Raw genomic sequence first — 17663 nt, 5'->3', positions numbered from 1 at the left:
GGGTCTATGACCTCCTGTGATTTCAAAGCAATGAGCCTTTTGATACCACCCAAGACTGAATTTGCCTTTTTTGCCACCGCATCACACTGACTGCTCATATTTAGTTTACAGTCCACTCTTACCCCAAGATCTCTTTCACATACTCTACTACCCAGAAGTGTATCCCCTATCCTGTATTTGTGCTTCACATTTTTGTGGCCCAGATGCAATACCGTGCACTTATCTATGTTGAATTGCATCCTGTTCACAACCGCCCACTTCTCCAGGGTATTCAGGTCTTGTTAAATTTTAACTCTTCTTGGGTGTTTGACACTCCTCCCAATTTGGTATCATCAGCAAATTTAATGAGCAGCCCTTCCACTCCTTCATCCAGGTCATTGATAAAAATAATGAAAAGTACCGGGCCTAAAACTGAGCCCTGTGGCACCCCACTGGACACCTCCCTCCAATCTGATGAAACGCCTTTGGCCACTACTCTTGGTGTCCGGTCCTCTAACCAGTTCCCTATCCACCGAACTGTCCTATAGTCCAGTCTGCAGTTTGACAGTTTACCCATTAGAATGTCATGGGGAACCTTATCAAAGGCTTTACTGAAATCCGGGTAAATCACGTCGACAGAGTTCCTACAATCCAGTAAGCTTGTCAGTCGCTCAAAGAAGGAAACCAGGTTGGTCTGACAAGATCTGTTGGGGACAAAACCATGTTGTCTTCCCCAGATCACTAAGCAGTCCTTCAGATGCTTACAGATTGATCCCTTTAAAATCTGCTCTAACATCTTCCTAGCAATAGAGGTCAGACTGACCGGCCTGTAGTTTCCCGGGTCATCTTTCTTCCCTTTCTTAAAGATTGGGATATTTGCTCTTCTCCAATCTTGTGGCACATCCCCAGTCCACCAGGAGGCTTTGAAATGATGGACAGAGGCTCTGCAAGTTCTCTAGAAAGTTCATTGAGCACTCTTGGGTGCACACCATCTGGCCCAGGGGATGTGTATTCGTCCAGTGCAGCCAGATGCCTCTCCACAACCTCTCTGTCAATGTCAACTGGTCACCCAGGTGTCCTGTCATGTCTACTACCCTCTCTAGATGGGATTGAGTTCTTCAGGGAGAAAACAGAGGCAAAAAAAGTCATTAAGCCTGTCTGCTTTTTCTCCATCCTCTATCAGTTTCTCCTTCCACTCTCAAAAGCAGTCCAGTTGCCTTTTACCTTGTGTTTGCTTCTCACATATCATATATATCTGTAGAAGTGTTTCTTATTATAGTGAGCCCCCCTGGCCAGACCCAGCTCATACTGAGCTTTGGCTTCTCTGATGGCTGATCTGCAGGACCTAGTCACCCTCATATATTCCTCTTTAGACGTCTGTCCTTCTCTTCATTTCCTGAATATTTCCTTTTTCTCCCTTAGCTTATTCTGGAGCTCTCTGTTCATCCACATTGGCTTACCATGTTTCTGTCTTGCTGGAATAGTGAGGGTTTGAGCTTGCGAAAGCTCATGTTTGAGAAGAGCCCACCCTTCACTTGCTCCTTTCCCTTCCAGCACACTCCCCCATGGAATGGCTCTCACCAAGCTTCTGAGTTCATTGAAGTCGTCCCTATGGAAATCTAACCTTCGAGTCTGGCTATGAACTTCTTTGGCCCCCCACAGCAACTGGAATTCAAGGAGGACATGGTCTCTTCCCCCTAAGGTCCCCACCACCTTCACCCCATCTACCAATTCTTCCCTGTTGGTTAATATTAAGTCTTATGTGGCTGAGCCCCTTGTAGCTTCCTCCACCATTTGAAAAAGGAAGTTATCAGCCAGGCAGGTCAGGAAGTTACGTGATTCTTGTCGCTTTTCTGAGCTCGTCTCTCAGCACACATCGGGGAAGTTGGATGATCACTGTGAGGAAACTTGTTTCCTGGGGTGAGGTGGGGATGGTCTGTTCAATCAGCTAAACTTTATAAAAGCCCTAGTAGACTTCAATCATGTGTTGCAGTTCTAAAGACACATCCCTGCAAGTGAGCAAAAGGAAACATGCACTAAAGGTAATAATTTATTGGCACTAAAGACAAAGAAAAAGTGAACAGAAAACACAATAGGTTTTAATGTGGCCACCTCTGCCAGTTTCTTACCATGTGCACATGCTGACTCTCCCATTTTGTGCATGTGTATGTAATGCAACTGAGGGAAATCTTGGCATGTTGATGGTTTAGATGGAGGATTGTGTTCTGTGTGACATTGCTGCCATTCAGTACAAACAACGGTTACCCCCAAAGAGCCTGGAAGCCTACACTGCAAAGATTGGGGCTGAAACTCATGATAATGAAAAAAGCCAGAGTAGATAAGAGCTAGCAATGTCATAGCCGGAAAAAAAACCCAGTAAAAGGTGCATACTTTGGGAACCCCTGGATCTGAAACTGGAATGGAATTTTTTTCAGTGCACGTTCCTATACGCCATAACAAGGAATTTTTTTTCAGGAGGTGGCTCCCAAGAGCTGGGCTCAACAGCGAGGATACTGAGCAGAGGGGTGGCTCCTCCCTTCCCAGCCACATGGCTTCCCAGCTGGGAGCATTCAGCAGAGACACATGGGAGCCCATGTCAGGGGGCAGTCCCATCAGGGAGGCCTGTAAAGGGGTGGGGAAGCAGAGAGAGCCAAACATCCCATTGGGGGAAGACAATTCCCTCACACTGAATAGAGGGAGCCAGTTAAATCCGGGGTGAGGACCTTTCAAAGGAGGCTGGGTGGGTGACCAGAGAGGAAGTGCCAGACCTTGCAGGAGTGCAAGGGTGGAGCACCAACTGGCAAGGGAGAGAGGGACCCAGGGGTGACTCAACCTGCACTTAATTCTGGTGCCCGTTCCTCCATGGACCTTTTAAAAGGGGCAAGGCTGGAGCGGGCAGATGCCCCAGGCTCAGACCCCAACCAGGAGGAGCCTGACAACACAATAGTCCACAGCAGCCAGAGGGGCCACAGCTCTCCTAAAAGCCCAAGGTAACAGCAGAGCACAGGCATGTTTCAGGAAGATGAAACAGAAAAATAAGTGAAATGTTCTTTTAACAAAAGAGAACAAAGCAGCAGCTGATTTCCAGCTTCCACTGCTGAGCACTGCTGAATGGGAAGACCCCTTGCACCTTATCCATCAGGAGGCATTGTTAGAGGTACTGGGATGTCACTGCAGCATTACCGAGTTGCTGTGCCTATTAAGAGTGGGCCAATGATACCATTCGTTACCTGGCCCTGCAATGGACACTGCTTTCCACCCAGTAGCCCTGTACCTCCACAGTGCTGAGGAAGCAGTCCATTTGCCACTTCTTGATGCTGCTGGGAATGGCACCAGTTCCTTCTCCCCATTCAGTGGGGAAGCTGGTAAGTCCTCCAGTGAACTGCTGCACAAGCATTTGTTGACAACAAGGGTGAGGTTCAAGGCCATGTGGCGACCTCAGGAGCGAGGCAGCTGTTGCATTAATGCAACTGCTGAGTAGCAAGAAAGATCCTTGTAAAGACAGGAGTGTGAAAAATGTTGTGTCTGAGATGTGCCAGAAGGCAGCACAAGTTTACTATCATGAAGTACAAGAAAGTTGTGGCCAGTGAAACCAGGAGGAAAAATGTAACTTTGAACATGGCAGAAAAGCCAGCCCAACAGAGAGAGAGAGATTATTTGATGTGCCTTGCAGAAGAAAACTTTTGCAGTGAAATCTAAAGACAGACGTGTTAAAAGGTAGTTTAAAAGGTGGTATCTTTGAAGGAAGACAAGAGTTTCATCTTTGACCTTAAAATGGCAGTTATAACCAGAAATACTTGGGATTCTTCTCTCCGTGTTGGCCTATTCATTGATTTGCAAAATAGTCTAATGAAACCTCTTAAACGAAGAAGTGCCTGCAGGGTTTATGTATGCTGTACTGAAAAACTTCAGGAAAAGAGGAAGACTCACAATGAGATGGCTACTGAGGCGACATCCTTTAGTTTGCAAGATTTGAGCAGGGCCATTAATAATAGGAAAATTGGGGGTTGTTAATTCATAGGATCACCGTACGTCAGAAATGACTTGATAGCACATAAACACATATAACACACACTTATGAAAAATCGCAGCTGGTAAGACTATAAGTTTCCACAACCTCAAAAACTATGGGGAAAAGTGTAAACTGAATGTGCTTGTCCCTTTCATTTCTATGAGAAAAGTTCTTGGTTGATGGCAGCATTAAAATATCTGAAAGCGAAGTAAAATCCCTCTTAAACGAAGAAGAGCCTACAGGGTATGTTTTCATGCAATGTACTGAAGGGCCTCCTGTCTTGAGGGTTCCCCAGACTGGAATGCTGATACAGGGTGAAAGAGTTTTATGAAGGAAAAGAGAGGAGTAAAATACGTGACGTGCAGCATCTTCAAATCTACACTGACTCCTTCACGGGCACTGCAGCCCAACTCCTCTTTGCATCAACGAGGGAGACCTTACAGTCGGAGGCGTTGCACTGATCCAGCAGCCGAGCGTCCCCAATTCATGTGGACATTCAGGTGGATGTGAGGACGCTTTCTCTTTAAAGGAAGTCTCTCCCTTACAGAATAATTGAGATTTCTGAAACAAGTGCCATAATTATCAAAAATAATCAAAATGTTTACATGAAGTTTGCACAAAATACATTTTGTTCCATTACAAAAAGAGCAGGAGTAAATGCAGTAAAATGTGCTGTAAGAAGAAGAAGGAGGGGGGGGAAACGAATGTCAAGACAAAGACCACACTGGCTCTGACCCAGGGAGCAGCATACTTCTACATACCTAAGGAAGCTCTGAGCAAGCAAGGCCTTGCACGATTGTTTAATTTTTGTCTACGTGTACTCCTCCAATATTGAAACCAATGGGAAAGACTTCATGCAGGCGCTCCATATACACCTGAGTTTAAGTGGGCCCATTAAGAGTTCCAGACTGGGTAAACTGGCTGAAGTCCAGCTATGTAGGCACAAGCTGGAAAGGGCAAGGGCAAGAGCAGCTTGTGCCAAAGGAGTTTGTCTACCACGGCTAGCACTGAGTTTTCCTCCCATACATGGAAGAGGCCCTGGATGAAACCTATAAGCGTGTCAAGGGAATACAAAAAAAAAAAAAAACGGATTTGTGCTTCATAAAAGTGGAAAAAATTACTAAAATATCTTGCTCTTCATTGTCACCTAAGCAGTGAATGAAACTTTGTAGGAGCCAATATGTGGAAGTGGCTTTTCGTGCCGGTCGCTACCATTCAACCTGTCCCAACATGGCAGCGCAGTGACCAACAAAAGTACCCCTCCACACAAGACACAAAGCCCACCAAAATAAAACGCCGCGTTGTAGGACTTTGTCCAGTCATAAAACCAACCTGTAAAATAAAGAAACAAACAAGAGTGAGGCACACAAACTTTGACTTAAAAGATTAACAGTTTCTAAATACATTCTATTAGCCTTTATATATTTCAGCTAGATAACTCGAATAAATGAAGCGACTGCTTTGTGTTTTTCCATCAAAACAAGTAACATATTTATAAAATTATAACTATAAAACAGATCCAGAGGAGTTAGCCGTGTTAGTCTGTAGTAGTAAAATAGTAAAGAGTCCTGCAGCACCTTTAAGACTAACCAACTATATTGTAGCATAAGCTTTCGAGCGCCACAGTTCTCTCCATTAGATGCAACAACTATAAAACAGATATTCTCGTATTAGTGAATATGAAGTTAACAAGTTGTGGCTTCCTGGCTGGGACTAGTAACAAAAGCTCAAGAACCCCAGCAAGAAAAAAGAAAACTCCGCCTGGTGAACATTTCCTGCCCCTCTGCTGAGTTAACGAGGCTGCTCCAAAGTCCCGCTCTGGTTCTGAAAGGTGCTCCCACTTGGATTGTGGCGAATAACCCATCATGTCCCCCAGTGGGGCACAGAGAAAGAAACACGGGGCTGGTTCTAAAGAAGGCCTTTCTTCTCACGCCCCCCTCCACCAATTCCCTCTCCAGCTGCCACTCCATGCACCCCACCCAGTACTGTACCCTTCCTCTGCTTCCTAGCTGATGAAGGGTGGGTGGGTGGGGAGATCAAGGAACAGGCTGAAAAGTTTTTCATCCACAAGTAGCACTCCGCTTGCAACTCAAAAGGGTTACAACCCATTGTTTTTAAAATTACTGGTTTAAGACATTTTACCTAACAAGCACAATCAGAAAATAGGGGAAAAAAACCCACTAATCAAATGTATTTTATAGCTTTTCGCTTCTAGATTATCCTCTCATGGTCTGAATAGCAGCAGAGATCTCATTCACTTCCTTCTAGAATTTAAATAAACTCTGCACTTGCCATAAATTACTAGAATTAACTCCACTGTAAAGAGATGTAATTTTTTAAAAATAAGGAAAACATACTTATATATATGTATGTATGTGTTTGACTGCAATCTTACCTACAATTGGTGGTCCAAGACTATTTCCAAGTCCAGCAGAAAACATCAGTATACCACATGCATGTGCTAATTTCTCTATCCCCACAGTCTTCGTTGTAACATATGGGAAAATGGACCAATTGCCTGACAGAAAACCTAAAACCCCTGAAAGTATTGCCAGTATAATGTAACTCTGGGCAAATGGAATCAAAAACAGTGCCACTGAAGTCATTATTAAGGTCAAGGCATATAAATATAAAGTATTAATCCATTCAAAATCTGCTAATATTCCTAAAGCAAGTTTACCAATGGCAGTCATAATGCCTATGATAGAAACGAGAGGAATGATGTGGTTTTCTTCGCTAATATTCGAACTCCTGGCTATATCTTCCATGAGCAAAGAAGGAGGAAATCCACCAATGTCAAAGAAGAAGATGGCTACAAAAAGTGATGAAAATACTCTGTTTTTAAAAAGACCTAATGTTTCTTCCCTGTAGTCCAAATACAAGTACCATTTGTTTTTTGCAAGCTGTTTATAGAAATATGTCTGTTCTGCAACTTTCATTTTGTAAACATCTGTCTCTTTTGATGTTATTGATGACAGCCTGTTCTTGTTCATAAGAGAGTCCTGTTTACAATCACTGCTGCATGGTTTATTCACACCTTTTCCTTCAGTACTGGCCTTTTCAAGTATATTTACATTTTCTTCATCAACATTCTTTTCTTTTTCATTATAAATTAGGTATTGGTCTGGGATCTTTTCAAGGTATGATTTTGCTGGTAAGGAGGAACTGCGCGAGTGCAAAGGTCTCATTAGACTCCCACACACTAGTATATTTAGAGACAATGCACCAACAACGAGAAGACATCCTTCCAATCCATAAAGTTTAATTAATTCTTTCTGTAAAGCTGCATATATAAAAAGTCCAACACTTGATCCTGAAAGGAAGGGGGAGAAGAGAGAGACTTTTAAAAGACACATTTAAACCATTTCATTTAATGACCTATAGTGCTACAATGCTGCTCCCAGTCCAACGACTGAACGTATCGGCTTGGATCCAGTGCAAGGACCTTACAATGGTTATTAATCTTCCTGGCGTTCCCCTCCCCACAGCAGCCATTTCTGACCACAGAGGTTTACTCATGGGGTCTCAGGATCCATGTGGAGTAACAGCCATGACATGTATTTCACACACACACTCACACACATCTAGTTTTGTAGAAAACCATGAAATTTTCTAAGTTCCTGATGAGTTGCTTTACCATGCCTAGTGGGCTACATGCGGCTTGGCAGTTTCCAATTACACAGCCCGTGGGTAGTTCTATAGTTGAATTATCGGTCATTTGATAATACTTTGCTCTGGTTAGAGGTTTTCTTTGGAAGGGCAAATGATAAACATCTAAATAAACAAACGTGCACATACCCAGCTGTTTTTGAAATCGTGTACTTCTTTCAAGCTATTTTTGTATTATGTGAAAACCCTAACACTGACAGAAATGCAGGATTTCGGAAGAGAATACGTGACAAATTAGGCATGTGAACTAAAAGTTCCTAAGGTAGGGGTTCCCCCAATTCTGCAGGCATAGAACAAAGATACTTGGTACGCCTTTAGCTGTTCAGACAAAACCTAATCACAGGTAAAGGAAGCATCATTAAGGTTATTTTTTATTTATTTATTTCGGTTCACGACCAGCTTTAAACTAGTAAAATGAGACATTCCCTTATTTGTTAAGAATTATACAAGTTAAAACTTCAGTTAAAATAGTACAAATATAAATATTATAAAATCTAATTAGCATATATCACATATCTTACAACAATGATCATAAATATAAATATAGCCCCGCATAAACACTTAAAAATTAGAAAGCAGAGATCTTAAAACAGCCACCATATGGTAACCTCCTAAAGTGGTCTGAATTAAAGCCCAGATACGCCTAGTTGGTGTTTGTTGCGTAATTTGATCACCATCGCACAAAATTTAGCTGTTGCCTTAGTAGTGGCTAAAGATTAATCTTTTAATAGATTATCTAAACATGCTCTGTCCGTCACTGTGTCAGCTCTATTTATAATTGAAAAAATCGTCTGAACTCGAATTTCTTTATAGAGGGGACAGTGCAAAAAAACATGTCCCATGGTTTCTACCTCAGCCAGGGGGCAGGGACAGATCCTCTCAGAGTATGGAATCTTTTTATATCTCCCCTCCAAGATCATTGAAGGCATGACACCACATCTGGCCAATGTAAAAGCCCTCCTATGGGAGGGAAAATCTAGGAGCTTGAGATATTGGGCCATATTCACACTAAATTTGGTCGCCTCAGGAGCCCTAAATCCAGGAGATCTCATTAGGTCTTGTTGGCATTCTATATCACAAATTCTTTGTTTAATTGTGAGCTTTGCCTGGTCAATAGTTTGTATTAGAAGGGTACCGATAGAGAGGCCCACTCTTTCCAGACTTCCCTCAACGATATGCAGCCATCTCGGCTGGTAGGAGTCTTGCATTGCGAGAGGAAGGAGGCCCTTTGGGTTCCTGAGAATTTTAATCCATTTAATCCATCATTAAGGTTCAGTTCAGAGATATTACAACATCATCGTTTAATTAATGGCGCAATCCTACAGAGTTACTCCAGTCCAAATACAGTGATTTCAATGGAGTCCAACTGCAGAGGATTGCACTGTAAACGACGGCTAGTACAATTTTCTGACACAGGCCACTAACTATGGGTGGCTGAGTATATCAAACCGAGGTCTAAAACCCTGGTTTGAAGTTAATTTATTAACCACAAGATTTGGGTCCAGTAGCAACTGAAAGACCAACTAGATTTCCAGGGTGTGAGCTTTCGAGAGTCAGAGCCTCATCAAATACGAGGAGGAGCCTTAACTGTGGTTTCACGTGATGTGCGAACACATAGGTTGTTTACCCAACACCTCCCTCACTAATTACAGAGTTAAGGCAATAAAACCAACATTTTACAAGGCCAAAAAGGGTTTTTTTCTGCACAGGGCATTTTCATGGGTTCTGGCACCACACGGCATCGATTTCTTTCCAGAGTTCTGTAGGCACAGTCAAAATATCCCGATATCGTCTCCAAACTGTTTCTCAGACATTTTTGTGTTCTGCACCAGAAAAGGCTACATTTGCCACAGAACTGACCCTTCCCCAGCTTTCCTCTCTGCACAAACACCCTGATGTTTCTTTTCCAGCAAAGTCAAGCTAGTTTTTGAAGTGCAAAATTCATTTTGGGGGTGAGGCCTGACTCTGGCCCTGCTTTTCACCCTCCCCTTTATCCCTCTGCATCCTGTTTGGTTAAACAGCAACCAACCCAGGTTTTTTTCTAATTTTTAATTTTTTTTTTAAAATGTTGCAACATTGGTGCCTTTTTTAAAAAAAACTTACAACTGATGGGGGAAAAAGCTGCACTACGGCAAAAAAAACTCTGCAGAATGCCCAGAATCCCACTTGATATTTTAAGTTTCCTTCTGCACTTTCTGTACCTTTTTAATCCATTCTGTTTTTGCATTAAAAAAAATAAACAGCAACCTTATAACAACAAAACAAAGCCTTGTAAGTTTTCTCAGCAGATCAACTGATGCAACTGAGGTATCAGCTTACAAAACTGAGGTGTCCTTAGCAGATCAACTGACAAATCTGGAAGTAGAATCTTAGTGCAGCAAACTAACCATAGTTAAAATAAGTTATGGTTTTGCATTATATCTGAACTGAATGGAAGAGATATATCTAAGGCTGCCAACCTCCAGGTGATCCCAAATTAGAGAGAGTCACAGAATAACGTCAAAAACTAATAGCAAACCGTGACCTACTACTAAAGCCATTAAAGAAACATACATCCGCTTTATACAAAATAGATTTTTTGTGTCAAATTAATAGCAAATTCCACATCAACTCTAAGCGGTTATAAAGTCTGGCCCTTTAACACTCTTCAGGTGTGTGAGGACTTAAGAAACGCCCTGAGTTACGGCGTGCACACGCCACTGAGCGAGCGGCCATTGTGCTTAGAAACTTCGTGTGACTTACCTTGATCGGTGATTGTGAGTATATTTTGTATGTTTAGGATTCGATTAATTTTTTTGACAATATTGTTAATAAAACAAATATTATTTTCCACAGTTGTAACTGCCAGGAAGAAGGGGATATCTGAAACGGCAATCCTCGCATGCAAACCCATTGCGGTTACTACTCTTCTGCACTTTCTATTTATATTGTATAGCATTTTTGCAGTTTGTAAACTTTGTATATGCTCCTACTTGCGACCGTACTGCACTTCCTATGAATTGTTTGTAGCCAGCTTTATAACCGCTTAGAGTTGATGTGGAACTTGCTATTAATTTGACACAAAAAATCTATTTTGTATAAAGCGGATGTATGTTTCTTTAATTGCTTTAGTTAGTAGGTCATGGTTTGCTATTAGTTTTTAACCTCCAGGTGATGGCTTGAGATCTCTCAGAATTACAACTGAGCCAGTTTGGTGTAGTAGTTAAGAGCAGCAGGACTCTAATCTGGAGAGCTGAGTTTGATTCCCCGCTCCTCCACCTGAAGCCAGCTGGGTGACCTTGGGTCATACCCAGCTCTCTCAGCCCCACCCACCTCACAGGGTGATTATTGTGGGGATAATAATAACAACCTGCTTTGTAAACCACTTTGAGTTGTCCTGAAAGGCGGTATATAAATAGAATATTGTTGTTGTTGTTGTTGTTATCCAGAAATCACATAAAAATCAATTCCCTGGAGAAAATAGCTGCTCTGGAAGGTGGACTTCAATTATACCCTGCTGAGTTTTCTCCCTTCCCCAAACCTTGTCCTCTTCAAGTTCCACCCCAAAAATTTCCAGGAATTTTCCAACCCGGAGCTGGCAACACGAGCTGCACCTGTGTAGGACCATTTAGAACAGAGCTGAATCTGTGCCAATAACCGTACCTGTTGAAATGAGGCCAAGTGCGAGGCCTCTGCGTCTGTCAAAATACTGGCATGTAATAGCTACTGTTGCGGTATACAGTAAGCCACACCCAAGTCCTGGAAAGAGAAGAAATTTATCACAAATGAAGATCCTTTGTACTTCAGGACAATTAACGTACGAAAGCTTTGTTGTTCGCCCTTATCGATACTATTAGACTGGAGTTCTGATGAAAAACAAAAGCTCCCTTCCTTTCCAGAAGGCATCTTATGCATTATTTCTTTAATGGTCTCCATGCTCTCTCTTACCAACAAGAATTCCATAGGAAAAAAACAGGAAGTAGATATTAGGTGCAAAGCTGCTCATCATCAGTCCTCCAGCAACCATAAAGCTGCTGAAGACGGTTACAGGTCTTGCCCCAAATGCAGAGACGCACACACCGCAAACAGGACCTGCAGGAGGTGAAAGGGGTGAAAAAAACAGAAACAATTTTATAATATCAAGCTCTCTCAGTCTCAAAAGATTATTTCCCTTAACACAAGAGCACTCAATGGGCAACGTAAGGGGAAATCAGAATTCCTCTTTGATTCCTATCTAGCATTTGAAGACTGAATCTGGGAGTAGAACAAGGAAGTGCTCCTCAACTTGCAGTGCTCGACAGCACTATGGAGCGGTGCAGCCATTTTCACTGGCATTTCATCCTCCCATACACACAAGTATTTGTGGTCCTCACTCCCTCCGTTTGCCTTTGGCCTGCCATGCCCAGAACCTGGGATGAGAACAAGTGCTACCAATTGGAACATCCAACTTCACTTTGTCTCGAAACTAGGTGAGATTTAAGCAGATTTATTTCTTGACCCAAAGGAACAAAAGTTTGTGAATTTTCATTTATTTGGTTTGACCTTATACTCCTTTGGACTTCTATTTTGTCAGCATGTTCCATGGAGGGTTGCCCCTACACTTACACACTAGCAGACTGAAGTTCTAAAATAAACTTGCATACTTCAAAAGAGAGAAAGAAATGCATTCTTATCCCTGAAGTACTGGCAATAAACAATCTGCAGTACAGACAAGGTTTTTCCTCTTTCTCACCCAGTACACTCCAGCTTCTGCCCACGTGCCTGAGATATCACACACTCCAGTCATTCCAGACCTCTGCTTAGACGCCAGTTCAAACATTTCCATTGCAGCCTATGCAGAGGGTGGAGGAGAGGGCAGATGCACGATGAATGAACCAAACCCACACACTTAGCTGGAGGAAAACAAGGCCACAACTTTACTGATTACAGCACAAAGAGGAGCATTGGCACCTGCCAGTTGATGACCCCTCACCCCCCTCAGACCCCACCCCCAAGATGCCTTATGGGAATCCCCTTCAAGGGGAGCCCGGGCACGCAGGTTCTGGCTCCCCTAAAATGAGATCCGATCCAATGACAAACCGCCCAACCAAGATTTGACGGAAACCAAATGAAAGCACATGATAAAGGGAGAGAAGGGTGGGTCTTCATTGACCGAGAGTACAATGCAGGGGAATGGGGCGGCAGCTAAATTTATAGCCAGCTGCCAGGCTGGAGGGAAAGCTGCCTCCCTGAGGTCCAGCAGCAAGCCCTGCCCCTGTAGCAACACATCCCTGGCTGCGGCTGATTGGCCAGCTGGGGATTTGAACTGATTGGCCACCGGCTCACCTAAGGAGTGCTGGGCAAGCCACAGTAATGGAGGCCACCATGCCTCGGCCCTCATCCCCGCCTGCCGGCTGCAAACCGGCCAACCGGTAAGTCTGGTGGCTGTCGCTTCTAACAAGTTTGTAAAAGTACCACAATCTTTGGTAAGCAACAAGTTTTATTGGAGGACAGTTATGTGGAGAATGATAGGCCAGACATCCCAAGTGGGTTGCTGTCAAATGGTATAGCTGTAGCTGCTACATCCTTCATAGATACATCTTTGCTTCGGGGTTGGGTACTAATAGAGCCCATATCCATCACATTCTGGATGAAGAAATGGCTAGAAGAAATTTCACTCAAAATCAGAACTGCATCACCATTCAGTGCAAATATAAAAAGAAAAAACTTACTCCACGTTAGCTTTCTAAAACATTTAGCCTAGAAATTATTAAATATTTATTAGGAGGACCCTTATATCCCCCCCCCCCCCGCAACACACACCTTTTCCCTTCCTTTTAAGAGACAAACAACTCATCTAAAAGTTTGCCAGAATCAAGGACGGGGCTAGAAAGTGTTATTTTAATTTTAAAAATGTCTGATGTACACAACAGATATGCGAAGAAATTAGTAGCCATTAGCCAAATGTTAAGCATATTATTAGCATACATTCCGGTAAAATTTATTTCTGAAGCTACCCTACTATATAAAAGGCTCAGCGTATTCAAGACCCTGGTGTGTCACTGGCACAGCTGTGGAGGGAAACCCAGATGAGGCAGCCAGACCTCCAGAGAGTGTGCCATAGTGGAAAGTCCAGGCTTGGATCAGGCATGGAGCAGGCAGCAATGCCCGCCCCTGCCTTCACCCAGCTGGGATCAGGAGTGGAGCAGGTGGCAATGTCCATCCCCGCCTTCACACAGCTATGATCAGGAGCAGAGCAGGTGGCAATATCCACCCTCTGCCTTCACTCAACTGGGATCAGGAGTGGAGCAGGTGGCAATGCCCACCTGCCTTTCACCCAGCTGGGATCAGGAGCAAAGCAGGTGGCAATGCCTTCCCCTTCACCCAGCTGGGATCAAAAGCAGAGAGGGGGCAATGCCTGCCCCCCACCTTCACTCAGCTGGGATTAGGAGTGAAGCCGCAGGACTTAGTGCCATGGGAACCCTCCTGATGTATCCTGAACTAGAAGCGATCCCCAAGGATGGGTTTACCCACTATCAGTGGAACTTACCACCCATCCGTGAGTGGGCCCCTCGCAGATCCATGATTGCAGAAGAGAGAATCCAATGACAAGGGAAGGAATACTTTTGGTGCTCCTTGGAGATAGAGGAGTACTTCACCGACCCGAGAGTCATGGGAGCCCCCAGTGACCCATTGTCAGTAAGAGCAATTGCTCCCGTGGGGTCGGGGTAAAGAGGCACACCCGTACCCGCATCAATGAGGTGCCAGATTGCTGAAGTCCTTGAGTATCGACTTCACCGAGTGTGGGAGCAATTGGGGGCCCCTGGATTACCCCCCAGCAACACTATCAAGCATCGTGGGTTTATGCTGGAAACTGGTGAGGATCCGCTAAACACGTGTGAAATGGAGGCTACAGCCAGGCTGGTAAACCCAAATGGGGACCAGACTCCGCAGCTGATAGGGTCAGAGGAGAGACCCGCACCAAGTTTCTTTACATGGTATCCTCCACACAAGTTCTGCAAGCAGCGTGAGTTGGAGAACTATCAATCCCTGGAAGAACAGGACCAGGCAATCAGGATACAGCAAGAGTGGGAACAAGATTTTCAAAGAACGAGAGCAATGGGGATCCTGCCGGTGGAAGCGAGGAGTGCCTGGAGTCAGAGCCAACAACTTCCCTGCAACAGCCGCTGCCAGAGGAGAGAGGGAGTACCCCACAGATTGGCCAGGAACCAATAAACACTGCAGGCCTAGCACTGTCGGAGGGGGAAGGGCACTTTTAATGACTCCTGCACATTTCATGAGCGCCCAAGTGACTGCCGCTAATATACCCTAATGGGCTAATGAGAATGGGTCCATCTGAGGGAGCACAGCCTTTGATCGTCCCTCCAGTCATGAGTGGCGCAGGGGCGCCAATGATCACAACAGGGATGAGAGTGTCAGGGAACCTGCAAGTTCAAGCTCCCCCAACAGTAATGACAATGGTTGTTGTGGATTTTCCGGGCTGTATAGCCGTGGTCTTGGCATTGTAGTTCCTGATGTTTCGCCTGCAGCTGTAGCTGGCATCTTCAGAGGTGTAGTACCAAAAGAAAGAGATCTCTCAGTGTCACTGTGACACTGTGCTACACCTCTGAAGATACAGCCCGGAAAATCCACAACAACCATTGTTCTCCAGCCATGAAAGCCTTCGACAAAGTAATGACAATTCTCATTTTACCACCCCAAGGGGACGTGGGGCCCCAGCAAGGGGGGACACAGCCAAGGAGGGTCCCGCCTGCTGCAACAAATGCAGGGGAAGCGGTTGCTGCCATAGGGATGAGGGTGCCCCGAAACAGCCAACCAAAGGGGACCCCTACTGTCGTCCCAACGGGGATAGGAGTACAAAGGGGCCACCTGCAACCAGGGGGTCCCACAGTATACCCCCCTCAAAGAGGATTGGGGGTTCAAGCACAACCTTTTCAACCACAGTACAGAGTGGTGCCTCAAGCCACTCCTCTGGTGTATGGGGCGAGTGGAGCATATCAAATACTCTTCATGGCACAGGGACACCTTTAGCCACCTTCCAGAGCAGCCCCAATCCAACAGCCAGCAGGGCATCAGGGAGTAGGCGCTCCCGGAGTGGGACTGTCGCAAGGATGGTTCAAATTAGAAGCCAAGTTTGATGGAAAACCCGGAGACTTGGGATTTTTTATAGTACAAGCCATGGAATGTTTTCAAGACTGGGGACATTTGTTTCCTACAGAGCACAGTTGGGTGAGCCATTTCGGATCTTGACTAGGGGGCCCAGCAGCCAAGTGGTACGTAACTGTGCATGACATGGGAGCACCCGAGCTGTATGATTTAAATGCTTTTGTGTATGCGCTAAGACCCCAATTTGAAGACCTGCTAGAAGGGGAAAGGGCTCGAACAAGACTCAGAACCAAAAGACAGGGATCCAGAATTGTAAGAGAATATGCTGCCAAATTCAGGCAATTAGCCACCAAAGTTCAGGATTATCATGAAGGATTTAAAATTGAACTTTCCCGAAATGGATTAAATGCTGACCTGCTAGATAGAGCATTAATGCAGGACGACCCACAGACTCGGTTAGGGTGGATCCAATTAGCAGGTGAGGTCAAAATCAGAAACCAAGTGGTGAAACTTGTATGAATGTAACAACATGAAGGGCCAAGGAGGCCAACCACCGCAGACAGGGGATGTGCCCTGCTAGGGCCAAGGCCCCCCCATCCCAGGAACTAGGAGAGAATTACGATGGAAACAAGGACTATGTTTAAAATGTGGGGGTGTTGGACATTTTGCAGTACAATGCCCCGTAAGGCCAACGCAGGGGGGAAGAGGCCAAGGCACACCAAAATCCATGCCCCCCCCAAACCGCCAGGTAGAAGATTGCCTCTGAAGCATGGGAGGCCAGAAACTGGCTTGGATGCCGATGAGAGTCCTGGAAACACCAAGGAGCCCATATTAAAAAAAGCAGAGGAAGATTTTTTCCCCGCTGTCGGGAAACAAGACAGACCTGCCATGAAAAGGTCCTGACGGCAGGTCCCTAAAGAGCCCAAACCACCAAAGGTGAGAGAAAGAGGGGCCATACTGTTTATGCCTATGATGTTACTGAATCCAAAAAAGGGAACCCATGTGCAGGTGCAAGCATTGATTCTGGATGTTCCTGGGACTTAATATTGCCAGCCCTGGTCACAGGACTAGGACTATAAGTAATAAAACACAAAGGGGTCTCGTATGACTCCCGCACCCTATAGAACTGAGCCTACCCCGACGGGCAAGGAGAATCATTGGGAGAATAGAACGTATGTAGTCAGTGATGTGGCCAAATACCCCAGTACTCCTTGGTACTGGGAAGTCGATGGCTGTGGGACCATGACCCGTACATCAAATGGTCCACTGGAATGGTGATCTTAAAGGGAGATCGTTGTACAAAATATGCATGGACTGAAGTGTGGGGATGGGAGGCACCCTCCCCATTAGAAACTGTGTTATTAACTGCTGAGGAGGAAAAAGTTATTCCCCCCAAATACCAAGATTTGAAACAAGCATTTGATGAAAAAGAAGCTGATGAGCTTCCCCCTCATAGAGGCACAGACAGTGCTATTGAACTCATTCAAGGGGAAAAGTTGCCTAAAGGAAAATTGTACTCTATGAGCCCAGCAGAGAGAAAGGAACTGAGAGAGTTCATTGATAAAAAACTGGAACAGGGATTCATCCGCCCTGCCAGCTCCGCCCATGCCACGCCTGTATTATTCTGCAAAAAGAAAGATGGGGGGCTGAGACTGTGTACTGATTATTGTGGAATAAACGCTATGTCCATGTCAAATGCTTACCCCCTCCCCTTGCTCAGAGACTTCCTCAGTGTGGTGGTGCAAGGAAAAATTTGTTCAAAGCTGGATTTAAAAGATGCTTACTTTTGGATCAGAATACGGGAGGGGGATTAGTGGAAAACTGCCTTCAATACCCCCGTGGGGCAATTTGAACATTTTGTGATGCCTTTCAGCCTGCAAGGGGCGCCAGGTGTGTTTATAAATTTATGAAAGAGGAT

The 17663-nt window shown here is 44.8% G+C and overlaps 1 protein-coding gene across 1 annotated transcript in view; it reads right to left on the bottom strand.

The window, feature by feature from the left end:
* Positions 1-2016: 2016 nt before the first annotated feature.
* Positions 2017-17663, bottom strand: part of SLC16A9 (solute carrier family 16 member 9) — a 56748-nt gene continuing 41101 nt past the window's right edge. The window contains exons 2-5 of the mRNA XM_055000963.1: positions 11588-11731; positions 11303-11398; positions 6387-7304; positions 2017-5323 (exon numbers count right to left, since the gene is read on the bottom strand). Of these exons, the coding sequence (XP_054856938.1) occupies positions 5139-5323; positions 6387-7304; positions 11303-11398; positions 11588-11731 (1343 nt within the window). The 3' untranslated portion in view covers positions 2017-5138. The remainder of the gene's footprint in view (positions 5324-6386; positions 7305-11302; positions 11399-11587; positions 11732-17663) is intronic.

This window comes from Eublepharis macularius, chromosome 17 (assembly GCF_028583425.1).
Source record: "Eublepharis macularius isolate TG4126 chromosome 17, MPM_Emac_v1.0, whole genome shotgun sequence".
NCBI lineage: Eukaryota > Metazoa > Chordata > Lepidosauria > Squamata > Eublepharidae > Eublepharis > Eublepharis macularius.
This window is presented reverse-complemented; position numbering and strand designations above follow the sequence as displayed.